The sequence below is a fragment of the Vanellus vanellus genome, assembly GCF_965231255.1.
Source record: "Vanellus vanellus genome assembly, chromosome: 27".
Classification (NCBI taxonomy): Eukaryota; Metazoa; Chordata; class Aves; order Charadriiformes; family Charadriidae; genus Vanellus; species Vanellus vanellus.
In genome coordinates, this window is record NC_138932.1 from 2,261,974 (window position 1) to 2,274,004 (window position 12,031).

General features: G+C 57.7%; 1 protein-coding gene across 1 annotated transcript; it reads left to right on the forward strand.

The window, feature by feature from the left end:
- Positions 1-879: 879 nt before the first annotated feature.
- On the forward strand, positions 880-11,944 carry SDHC (succinate dehydrogenase complex subunit C). Its single transcript, XM_082495906.1, has 6 exons — positions 880-921; positions 4,776-4,832; positions 5,664-5,765; positions 6,551-6,612; positions 8,851-9,014; positions 10,982-11,944. The coding sequence occupies exons 1-6, from the start codon at positions 902-904 to the stop codon at positions 11,084-11,086; spliced, it is 510 nt and encodes a 169-aa protein (XP_082352032.1). The 5' UTR covers positions 880-901; the 3' UTR covers positions 11,087-11,944.
- Positions 11,945-12,031: the final 87 nt, after the last annotated feature.

Sequence of the window (12,031 nt, forward strand, 5' to 3'; positions counted from 1 at the left end):
GGAAGCATGCGGCCAGGGGGGCCGGGGACACTGCGCCCTTTGTCCGGCTGCATTCCCGCCTGTGGCGGAGGCGGCTCGGCAGGAATGTGGCCGGAGCTGGAGGGTACCAACACACGGCCCCCGGTTGGTCCCGGGGACAGACCTGCCCGGTGGGGTTTGATGTCTTGTGCTGACTGCGCCACGGGCCACCGGTGCATCCCCTCCTGTCCCGCGGCCACGGGCCGGCTGCCGGCACCCGCTGGTGCGGTCCCTGGACTGTGTGGGGCTCCCCCGCTGGCACTGCCAGCTCTGGCCAAGCGCCTTCCCAGCAGCCTCTGCTCCGGCTCCATTTTGGGGTGAAAATGCAGCTTTGAGAGAGCGGTGCTGGACACTCCCGCCGGGCACAGAGCTGCAGCCGTGGGACGAGGGGCACGTCCGTCCCAACGGGGGACCACCAACGTGCCGCTGTCCCGGGGAAGGAGTTCACACGACGACTCTCCTCTGGCTGCTCTGCCACCGGCTGAGAAGCGAGTGGTGTTTTGGGGTGAAATGCCCCAAAGCAGGGTTTTCCTCAGGAGTTTTTTGACCCAGAGAGTTCACAGCTGGGGATGGGATGTCCACCGCTGGCTGCAGCAGCGGGCGTGAGGGTCCCGGTGGGCCGGGGAACCGGGGAGCCCCCGTCCTGGCCCCCCCGGGAGTTCAGGGGGAGGTGAGGGAGTAAAGGGCAGCCCCGGGAGGGCGTAACGGGGGGGTTATGGGCAGCTCTGGAGGTGACAGGCAGCCCCGGGGGGGGGGAGGGGGGGGGTAATGGAGGTTAACGGGCAGCCCCGCAGTATCGCGCAGCCCCGGGGGTAACGGGCAGCCGCGGGCCGCCGGGCCGGAAGTGCGTCACGGCGGCTTCCGGCGTGCGGGGCGCTCCAAGATGGCGGCGCTGGCGTTGAGGTGACTCCCGGGAGGGCCGGGCCGGGAGCCGTGGCGGGACCCGCCGCCACCGGGAGCGGCTGCGCGGCGCCGCGGGCGGACGAGCGGGTTGTCCCGTCCCGGCGGGGCCGCGTCCCTGTCCCGCCGCTGGGATGGACCGCGGTGCCGCCGGGCGGAGACTGCCCGGAGGGGCGGGGGGCGTCGGGGGGCCCCGGGCGAGCCAGGCCGCGGGGTGTCCCGTCCCGGGACGGACTCCTGCCCCCGGCCCGGGTGTGGGTAACGGACCCCGGTGCGGGGACGGGCCACGTCGCCCCACCGGCGACAGCCCCAGGGCCCGGGCCCGCCTTGGGCACGGCCGGTTGCCCGGGGCTCGCTGGGGCTCTGGAAGCGCCGACCCGTCCCGCGGTGTGTTTAAGGCGGAGGCCGGGGCCCGTGTCCCTGTAGTCCACCCCCCACAGTGCAGCGGCCGCAGGGGGGCGGTGAGGTGTGCCCCCCCCCCCCCCCCCCGCGGGCGGCTGCACCGCGCTGCCCCTCCGCCGCAGCGAGCCCCCGGGGTGCCAACGGTGAAGCATGGAGCCGGGGGGAGCAGGAGCCTGCGCGCCCCCCCCGGGGCTGCGGCGGGGGGAAGCGAGGTCTGGGAGCTCTGTAGGGCCGAGACCAGCCCGGCGGCGGCGGGTGGTTCAGTGCGGCTGAGGAGGGCAGGCCAGTTCTTTCCCACTCCCCGTCCCTCTCTCCTGTGGCTTTCGGTGGCCTTGACTGGGTGGACAAATGTCCATGTTACCACCCAGCTGGTGCTGGGAGGGGGTACCCCCACCTCGCAGGGCCACCCAACAGGGTGTTAGTGGCTTTGTAGGAGCTCAGTGGTTCCGTGCGGGAGTGTGTCCCGCCGTGCCTGGGGTGCTAACCAGCGATGGGGAGGGGCCTTGTGTTCACCTGGCCTGAAGGTGCCTCTTCCCATCTGCCACCCCCACTGGAAAGCTTTGTGCCTCCTCGAGGCTGTGACCGTCTCCTTCCCAGCCCCCCTGTTCCCAACGTTCTCTTTGATATCAGCCTGGAGACGGTGTCTGGGATTTCATTCTCTTAATATATTCTCTTTTTAGCAGCAGTTGGAGCCGTCATGCTTTTGTGGAAAGCTCTTTTTTGCATGTGCCAGTTTGTTTAAAAGCAGGATCTGCCGGCAGCGGGCGGGGTGGGCTGTGATACCTGCTGAGGTGGGTGCCCCGCAGCCGCTGCTTGAAAAACAAGAGAGAAGTTGCTTGCTCTGGTTTGCAGCCTGCACCTGATAACTTCATCTCGTGTCTGCTTCTGCTTGTCAGATGAAAAAGCATATATAATAGCTTCTCATTTGCCTCTTCTGTGGCGAAATCCGAGTGATTTTTATAGACCTGTCTTGCAGGATAAATGTTAACAACGTCCATCGATGTGACGCTGAGCTGATGCTGCTCCAGAGCTGTCGCCTGCGACTCCTGAAATTCTCCTCCTGAGATAACGGAGCTGTGTGGTGGGGTGTGTGCAGCTGGTGCTGTTCTACTGCTGGGTGTTTATAGACGTCTGATTTGAGCTGCTGCTTTACACTTGTCCTTCTCCAGCCCTGCGTGAGCGGCTGCACTCTGTAAAGTCCTTGATAACCAACACCATCCAGGGGTCCCCTGAGTCTTTGCACCCTTGGGTGCGGGGCAGAGTGGGAGTTGGCTGGGGTGCTGTGGGAAGCTCTCAGTGGGGTTCTGGAGGATCCTCTTTTAGGGCTAGTTCTTCTTTTTAAAAAAACATGTTTATCAGTGATCTGGAAGAAAATGCAAGTTAATGGAGGGAGAGCTGGAGAAGATGCAACAACTTAGAGAATGATAAATAATGAAGACGACAGGTCCTTGGTACAGAGTGACCTTGATTGCTTAGCTGGAGGGCTGTGTTTTGCAAGCTGTAGTCGTTGCACTGAAGCAAGATGTAACGCTTTGCATCTGAAAAAAAAAATTAAAATCGAGCCAAGAGGATGGGGAGTTCTTGCTGGGGAGTTTAGCTTTGAAAAAATGCAAACGCGTTGTGGATTTTATTCTTGTTTTGAATATTGTGTGTGATTTGGAGCCAGCCCTCCCTCTTCCACTGCCCCAGCCCCCAGAAGAGGTGTTGAGTGGCTTCTGTACAGGGAGAGATGAAGTAGGTCGGGCCTTTTAATCTGGAAAAGAGGACTGAGGGGGTACGAGCGTGGGGTATAAATCATTAATGGGCTGCGGATAGAGATTTATCGTTCACCTCCTCTCCCCTACCCAGATTCCGGGAGGTGGCAGCCAACGCTGGTCCGTGGGGGCTTGGGACAAGCAGGGAGCAAATTCTCTGTGACTGGTTAAGCTGTGAGAATTCCTGCTGGAAGCTGGGGGGGTCAGGAGGTGACAATGCCATTTGTTATGGACTGAAACCCTCTGGCCTGGGAAGTGGGTGAGCTGCACCTGGTGGGGGTGCTCCCATGTGTTTCCTGAGACTTTTCTCCAGGGATCTGTTGTCGTCTGCTCTCAGACACAATGATGGGCTTGGAGGTTTGACCAAGCTCAGCTGTTGCTGTGCCCCCCTGAAGCCCTCGGTCTCGCTGTCAGGCTGCATGTCAGGCTGGGCGTTGATAAACCAGAGATGGTTCAAAGAAGTGTTTTCAATTGTAAATGTTGCACTGCAGCATGGGCTGAATTCTGCATTGCTGAAAATTCATGCATCCAGCTGGGATGCCTTCCTAAAAACCTGCTGTGTTTCAAGTCCAGCCTTTGAATGCGAGGGAGGATTTTGAAAGGAAACATCCTAACAATCATTTACACAGGAACTTGGAGTGGTTAATAATAATGACTTTTGTTTTGCATTTACACCTGGTGAAGAGCTGACCTCCAGATGTTTTTCCTACCGTGTCCTTGAGACCGGCTGTAGGACAACTGAAGAGCAGCAGAGGTCTGTTTGTCTCCCACTGTTAACAAAACAGCGGGAGATGCTGGTACAGATGCTTGTGCGTTTGGGAAGATTAATTAGTGTTTGTCGCTGTGCTGCAGATGAGCACGCCAAACGTTATTACACACCTCATTCCCGTTGTGTTGTTAGGAAAGGCAGCACTGCCTGTTACGCTTTGTCCTGGAGAGAAGCGGGCGCCGCAGATTCCAGCCCACATCTGCAAACACTCGAGCTGCGCTGGGCCGGGGGCCTGTTCCTCCCTGTTCCTGGAGAGATGCCCTTGAATGTCAGAGTCGCGGTTACTACAGTCGCTTTGCAGAGAGCAGCACCCACTCCTTCGGGTGCCACAAAATCCCTTTTTACCTTCTGCCCCGAGCATTGGCGCGGCTGAAACACTGTGTGTGCTGGGCTGTGACAGCGACCTCCCATCCCGCTGGTGCTCAGACCTTAATGAACGGCGGTGGTGAAACGCTGTAATGAAAACAAGTGTTTGGAGGCAGGGGAGGTGATGTCTTCATTTCGGATGCGTGGAGAGCCGTGTCCTGAACCAGCCCTTTCTGCAAAACTCTGCAGATGTGCCTTTCTGGGGACGGGTGCCACCTGCCCCGATAATTGCTGTAGTGAGAGTGAAAAATGGACTGCCTCAGCGTAGCTGTGAGCTTAGAGTGCTGTTTATGTCTGTCTTACAAACAAGGTATTATAGCTGAGCAACTAATTGCAGGGTGTCATAAAGAATGAACCCCCGGGCAGAGTCTAGAGACTCTAGTTAATAGCTCAGTGTAGGGGAGAGAACATTTGTCAAGGAACAGCCCAGATCCTCTTGTGTAAAGGTTGATCTTGAGAAACTGAAGATACACCAAAGCGGCGAATCCCCTCCCTGGCCCTGTCTTGCTGGCGTTTTCAGGCATTCATTTGGCACTCACAAAGCCTTTCTGTCTTCTCTCTTGCAGGTGTGTCAGTCGGCGATGCCTGCTGGCTCGGCTTGGCCCCAGCCTTTCTGTGCGACAGTGAGTCTGAGGTTTTACTGAGAGTAACGGGATTAAGTTCTTTCCCGCGGGATCCTGTCTAAGGCTTTGTGGCATACATGCACTCCATCCGCTTAGTAATTTCGGTCAATCAACGCCATGTGTTGACCGGGCACTTACTGCCTCATGCCACTGTGAGGGCACAGCCTGTTTACGGAGGGGCTGGGGCTTGTGGATGGGGATGAAGGGAGAGCATGGATGGCTGCTGAGGCGGGCCTGGGTCTGTCATAGGGGCGGCGGTACCCCTGTGACCCCTCTGTGCTGCTCTGCGCGACAGCTTTGCACCTGAGGAGGGATGGGAGCTGCAGAAGCCCTCTTGTTCCTGCGCTTTGTGCTGCCGGGCTTAGGGAGAAATAGTTATTTTCTGCTAAATTGGGCTGTAAGTGTAATTGCTGTGTAATCTCGGGAACATTAAATTACAAGCTCTTTATTTGGTACAGTGTGCAATTACCACGGCAGTAAAGAGCAGGTTGCATGTTATCAGTATTATATAATGTGTTATCTGATATCCTATACCCTGATTTGGGTGGTGCTGGGGGTGGGGCTCAGCTCAGCTCCGCTGGCTGAGTGGATTCCAGTGCAGCAGCTTCCTATCCTGCCTATTATTATTCTTCACTCGTGAGAGCTGGCAGCAATCTGCTCCTTACCTGTGTCTGTGCACAGCTGGAACCGTTCTTTGTGCTGCTGTAGTCAAGGTCAGCCAGGACCTTGCGTCCTGCAAGATGGAAAGCTGCTACAGCAAACCCCAGTGGAGCGAGCAGGGGTAAAACGCTGCCCACCTCCCTGCACCTCCTATCTCCTCTTCTTTTGCAGTGTTGTCCCAATGGGTACGACAGCCAAGGAGGAGATGGCCCGCTTCTGGGAGAAGAACACCAAGTCCAAACGTCCCTTGTCCCCTCATGTCACCATTTACAAGTAAGAGCCTCTTGGCCTCCTCAGCTTTGCACCAGGGCACCACTGGGCTCTGGCACACAACAGCCCCATCCCCAGAGGCACACTTGGGTGGGAGGGCTGTGCGCATTCCCACTGTCCCTTCAGGCTGAGGACACGGAGAACCTCTAAATTGCACTGTGAACAGACTGAGCTGTGTGGGGGAATCACAGCCTCCCCCAGGGAGGTGATGACACTCATTGTTTTCATACGGGGTGTTGCAGAGGGGTACAGTCCCCCCCGAGCTGCGCCTTGGGGTGCAGCGCAGCATTTTGCTGAACGGCAGGTGCTCCCACAGAGGGCAGTTGCACAGAACGGTGCGTCCCGCTGTGGAGTTGGCAGTCCTCGGAGGTTGAGGCAGGAGGCCAACTTCGGGCTTTCCGGTTCCCTCCTCAGAAAGGTGACGGCTTCTTTGGGGCCACCTCCGGTACTTTTCCAGGTTCTCTCATTTATCTGTGAGCCTGGATGCCCTTTGTTCCTCAACTGCGGGAGCATTACAGTCTTCTCCTGTTTCATCTCCCTTTAAGCTTTCTCAGCAGACGCCCTTCCCCTTCCCAAACCCGTGCCAGTGGCATTTGCCATTCCCAAGCTGCCTCTGCAAATTCCCCCATCTCTCCCCTTTTGCTCTGGCTGGATTCCTTGAATAACTCTGAGTGCAGAAATACCCGCCCAGCAGCACGGAGCTGTCTAGGAATAGACGGGCTGTGCTTTGTCCCGAGGCCTCCCTGGTGTTGTGCCCTGTTGTACTGATGAGGTTGGTTGTTTTTCAGGTGGTCCCTGCCCATGGCGATGTCCATCACGCACCGGGGCACCGGCGTTGTGCTGAGCTTAGGTTTGTGCATCTCCCACCTGCTCGTGGCGATGGAGGGTGGGGGTTGCAGGAGGGAAGACCCCTCTGACTGCTTTGGAGACATGACTCCAGACGGATGTTTTCTATCCTCTGTCCCCCAGCTTCAGCAGTGGGTTTTCTCCTGGGAAACCTGCACTTTGTCCTGTGCTCACTCTGTACCCTGAATATCTCCCCATCCCTGTTTCTCTGTCTCTGGGCCCTCTTGTGCTGCGAGTGGCTCCAGTCCTGCAAAGGGAGTGATGCTCCCCTGTACGTAAAAACCTTCAAAGCCTTTGCAGCACTTGGCCTGGCCCGGCTGCTTTCTTTGGGGCCTTCCCCAGCCTGGAAAAGGCCAATCAGCTGCTCCCGTTCTCAGCCCTTCTCTTCTGTGGCTGTTTTTTGCTGGTTTACCCTTACAGGAGACCCTGTGTGAGGGAAAGACAGACAGGCAGAGCTCAGCGAATTTTCCTTAGCACAGGTGGAGTTTTTCAGCTTCCTGGGAACGGCTGCTGCTTTCCCAGAGATCCCGGTGGGGGAGAAGGCAGTGCCAGCATCAAAACCGATAAACTTCCAGCAATTTGACTTGCATGGTTTGACTAAGTGATAGGACGTCTAACTGTGAAAGGCTGTTTTATTTCCATTAATGCCCTCTCATGGCAGCAGGAAGGTGCTTCTCTGGTAGTTCCCTGTTGAGAGGGGGGAGCTGGGCTGGTGTTTGCAGGACAGAGTGAAGGTACTCAGAAAAGATGTGCAAGACTGAGAACTTGTGTTCCTCACTTGGCAGAGTGAGAGAGAGCTGTGAGGGCTGCAGCCTGCCCTTCCCAGCCTGACCTGCTGTGAGGGACTGGGAGCTGGGCCCTCAGAAAAGGGCACCCACGTGCCCTCCTGCTCCCATATCCGCACAGCAGAGCCCTGGGGAGGGCTCGGCTCTCTCCTCAGGCTCTGCTCCTCCCAGGCCAGCCGGCTTGTGCCCAGCTCTGCCTTGCGAAGAGTGGCACGCGTCCTCTGCAGGAGAGCAGCTGATGGCTGCCTGCTCTGAGCATGGCAAGGTGACTTTGCCTGCGCGCACCCTGTGACCCTAGCTGCCTCCTTCGGGGTGGCTGCATGCCCTGCTCTGTGCACAGATCCAAGGCATTGCATGGCAGCTGTGCTGGCACCACCCGGCCTCGGGATCTTATCTCCAGGAGCTCGGGACATGCCTGGCCCCGTGGGCCGCAGTCCCCATTCAGCTTGCCGTCAGATGGGCTGAGCTGGCAGGTTCACTGTTGCCTTTTCAGCTCTGATCCATCAGCCTCTGCCGGAGGGGAAATCATCCCTTTCCCAGGCCGATTGAGCATGAAGGAACATCACTTCTGCTGACCACAGCTCAGCAGCCAGGAGAAGGAGGGGGAAGTGTTCAACTCCTCTCCGTCAAGGCCTGTAATTACAGGAGCTTCTGACTTCCTGCGCTTCTTGCAGGGCGAACACAAAGGCCATTGAGGAGACAAGTGGCTGAGCGAGGAAGCAGCTGGTTGACTCGCACTGCCAGCGCCGGCCTCAGCCCAGGCGCTTGAGCTTGCGTGCCGCAGTGTAATCAGGCGCTATTGAGTGGAGGGTGAATCGCGACTTGGCTGACTGCTGGCTGCGATCGTTCCCATTCTTTTGGCAGCACCATCTGGAGCAACCCTGTTGGCCTAGAAATGAGGAGGAGAAGCTGCAGCGGTTCCTGCAGCTAGTGCAGCCACGTGTGTCAGGCTGTCTCTGTCTGCCGGTTCCTTTGCTGGTCCCTGCCAAGGTGGCCTTGGTACATCGTTGCCTGTGTCGGCGGTTGGTGGCAGAGGGCTTTCTGTCCGGAAATGCAGATCTGGGCACTTTGTTGAAGAGCTGCCACCTTACATTTCTGAACTTTGTTGTCCCTTTAACCTTGAATTTGGGCTGGTTTGGCTGCAATTGCATGAACTCTGACCAGTTTGGTCTCTGGGTGTTGTATGGGTAAGGCAGCCCCTGGTGCAGGACCCAGATTCAGGGTGTCGCTGCCTCAGTTTGAGTTCTCAGAACCCCAGGGCATGTTGTCACAGTGCAGCTGGCGCTGCCACCAGACAGGCAGAGCCTTTCTCCATCCTCCACGGGCTGCCGTGAGCTGATGGTGGTTCAGGCTGTGTCACCAAACCAGAGATGCAGAGGTGGTCTGGGGCTCTTTGCGGGTAGCAAGGGTCTGGTAACACTTCTGCTGGCTTGACCTGCGGGCTTTGTCTTCCTCAGGAGTCTCCCTCTTCAGTCTGGCTGCTCTGCTGCTCCCAGAACAGTTTCCCCACTACCTGGCCATGGTGAAGTCGCTCAGCCTGGGGCCTGCTCTCATCTACTCTGCTAAGTTCGCTCTGGCTTTCCCCTTCACCTACCACACCTGGAATGGAGTCCGACACCTTGTAAGTAGCCCCTGTGAGGGGCTGGGGGTGCGAGGGAAAGGAAGCAGCTGGCTGTGGGAGTGCCAGCTGCGGCATCTGGGAAGGTGCCCTTTGAAATGGGAATTAGTCACCTCAAGTGCTTCAGAGCCTTGGTGCTATTTTTGGATACATTTAAGTTGCAAAGAGCATTGCGACGCTGGTACTTCACCGGGCGGCACAGCTGGCTGAAGCATCCCCCTGCATCTCCTCGGCTGCAGGAGACGGACGAGGGGTGGCAGGAGCAGTGTTAGAGCTGGGGGATGTGTCCACAGAGCTGCAGGCTCAAGCCCTGCAGAGGTGCCACATGTTGCTCATTATCTCACCCTCATCATGCAGCCATTGCGCTGTGATCTTCCAAGTGCTTTATAGTACTTAATGAGTCCAGAAGACGTGTGGCAGAGGGTTGGAGACGGTGCTGCCTGCGTAGAAAGTAACTTGTGATGTTTGCCCTGGGCTGAAGTGGAACAAGCAGCTCCGTTTAGCTGAGCTTCCTGTGTTTGATGAAGGAGGGGGAGCTGCAGAGCTGAGAGTTTCTTGCTGGGAACAGTACAAGACGTGCTGCTTTTTGTAGTTGATTTTGTGTTTTCTGTAGTTCCAGATAGGTTAGGTTTTACAGGAGCAAATTGCAAAGGCAGCTGGCCCGGAGCGTGACACGATCCTCCTGCTCTGGGTGGGGGGATCATCACGTGCAGAGCCACACTGCAGAAATGGGCTCACGCTGCGGGCGCTGACAGCTTCCAGTGTTTCCAGTGTGGAAACACGGGACCTGAGCACTGTTGGATGTTGCATCCTGTGCCTGAGAGCAGCCGTTATGAGGTGCTGTCAGAGTGCCGGGAGGCGCCTGGCTGAGCTGTTGGGGTGAACAATAGCTGTGTGCTGCAAGAGGAGCCCTCTCTGCAGGTCCTCGGGGCCACCAGTGTTGGGCCGGCAGTGCTGCAGGTGCCGATTATCTGCTTTTCAAGCACTCTGCATCCGACAAGGTCTTGGAGCACGAGGTCCGCAGCCGGCTGAGCCCCACACGCTCATGGACGTGCTGTTGGGCAAATGGAGCCGTCATAACCGGCTGCTTGTTTAGACGGTCGTGAGTCGAATGTGTGCTGAAGTCTCTGACTCTGCATATATATTAGGATGCCAATTAAATTGTCTGAGAAGGAAACCAGCAGCATTGGCCCCCAGCTGCGCTCGGCAGCGCAGCCCGTCGACGACAGAAGGGGAGTCAACGGGGAGCAGGTTCGATTTAGTGCCTCTGCCCCGGGCGCTTCTCTGCTTTGAGCCCCGGGGGCTTGCTGGCAGGCTGGAGGGAAGCGTGCACTCTCCTGTCTGCCCTCAGCCGCTCCGCTTTGGTTTGGTTAAAGTCAGGTGAGAGGTGCAAACCTACCTGGGAGCTGAGGACACCCAGCTCTGGGGTCCCATTCCAGTGTCCCTCCCTGCCATGCGGGCTCAACCTGGCCTCCATGGCTTGCGCCGCACCCCAGGGGAGCACACGGGGGTGCTGGGGGCTGTGGCTCACCCCCACCCGCTTGGCTCTGCCCCCGGGGATGTTAGCGCTGCCTCAGATCTGTGGCTTGCACCGTGCTTTATAACCTATTTCTGTCAGCAGGAGAGAAGCAAGCGGAGAGCAGCTGCTGGTTTTGAAGTGAACCTGGCGCGCTGCAGCTGTTGGGGATTAGGGAGAGCTCACGGGCGGCTTTGCTGATAGATGTGGGGGTGTTGGTGGGGGATAAGCTTCCTCTGGCACGGAGCACGTGTGCCTGCATCCAGGGACACCCCTGCCTATCGCCCTGCAGTTATGGACGCTTGCAGCCCTCCCTCTACTATGTACTCCAAAGGCTGTTTTTCGGGGCAGTGTTGCAAGATTTCATTAAAAAGGTGGTGCTTTCATGCACATCCCTTCAGGGACTGTCCTCGCCCTGTTGAATTAACCCTACTGTGTTTCTTCTCACTTGCAGGCATGGGACATGGGGAAGGGGTTCAAGATCCCCCAGGTCAACCAGTCGGGGGTGCTGGTCCTGATATTGACCCTGCTCTCCTCTGCCGGCCTCGCAGCAATGTGAAGGTGCCTCCCTGTTGATGGCCTCCCGTTTTTTGGAAGATTTGCTCCGTCCTGGCCCACCTCAAGACGTGCATGGAGAGGGAGGCGGGAGGACAGGCTCCTGAGTAACTACAAATCTTTGAGGAAGGTGGTGCTTCCCCTCATTGCAAATCTTGTGGATGATCAGAGTTGCTTTTCATTAGCCCGGCTGATGTGCTAACCCCCTCTTAGCAGAGGGCGAGACAGGCTGGGCTCTCTCCTGCTGTGCCGCGTGCTTGAGCAGCCACGGAAAGCCGGGCACAAATTAACAGCCGATCCTGACACATTCGATCGCTCGCACGGAGCTGCCTAGCTTCTTCCAGGCAAACTCCAGGGCGTTTCTTTTCTCTGCTCTGTCCCCAAGCTTGAGACAATGCTGAATCTGTGTCCCCGCAGGTCCGAGTGGGCTTGGGGACTGCTGGTAGTGTGTGTGTAGGCCCGGCGCAGGACAAGCATCTCCATTGAGGCAGCCCATGCCAGGGCAGGGAGAGCAGGCGGAGCTGCCAACGCCGGCACCCGTGAGGGGAATGGGTGATCGGTGCCGCACTGGAACCCTGCGCTTTCCGAGCCTGGCAGTGTGAGCTGGCTGGGATAGGGGTGCTCAGACCTGCAGAGGTTCAGTCCCCATTCCTTGTCCTTCAAATGTCGCGATTCAGCCAGCTTTGGGGCCCTGGAGCCCCTGCCAGTGAAAAACGTCTGATTTTCCTGTTAGGAAGTTAATCTGTCTCTGTCACGATGGGAGGGACGTGTTTTCCCGGTCGCGTGTTGCCACCAGCTCTCATTTCAGCACTTGTCACTCGTCCACCTTTGCAATAAAGCAGCCTTGATCCTTCACACTGAGCCACTGAGTTTGTCGTCTGTGCTCGACGCTTCACTGAGGCAAAGTTGGCTGTGAAGGGGTGTTGTGCTCGGAGATCCAGGGAGTCAC

Coding starts and splice junctions, on each gene's coding strand:
- SDHC (XM_082495906.1), top strand. CDS start 902: ATGGCGGCGCTGGCGTTGAG. Junction 922..4,775: donor ATGGCGGCGCTGGCGTTGAG/GTGACTCCCGGG, acceptor TCTCTCTTGCAG/GTGTGTCAGTCGGCGATGCC. Junction 6,613..8,850: donor CGGCGTTGTGCTGAGCTTAG/GTTTGTGCATCT, acceptor TGTCTTCCTCAG/GAGTCTCCCTCTTCAGTCTG.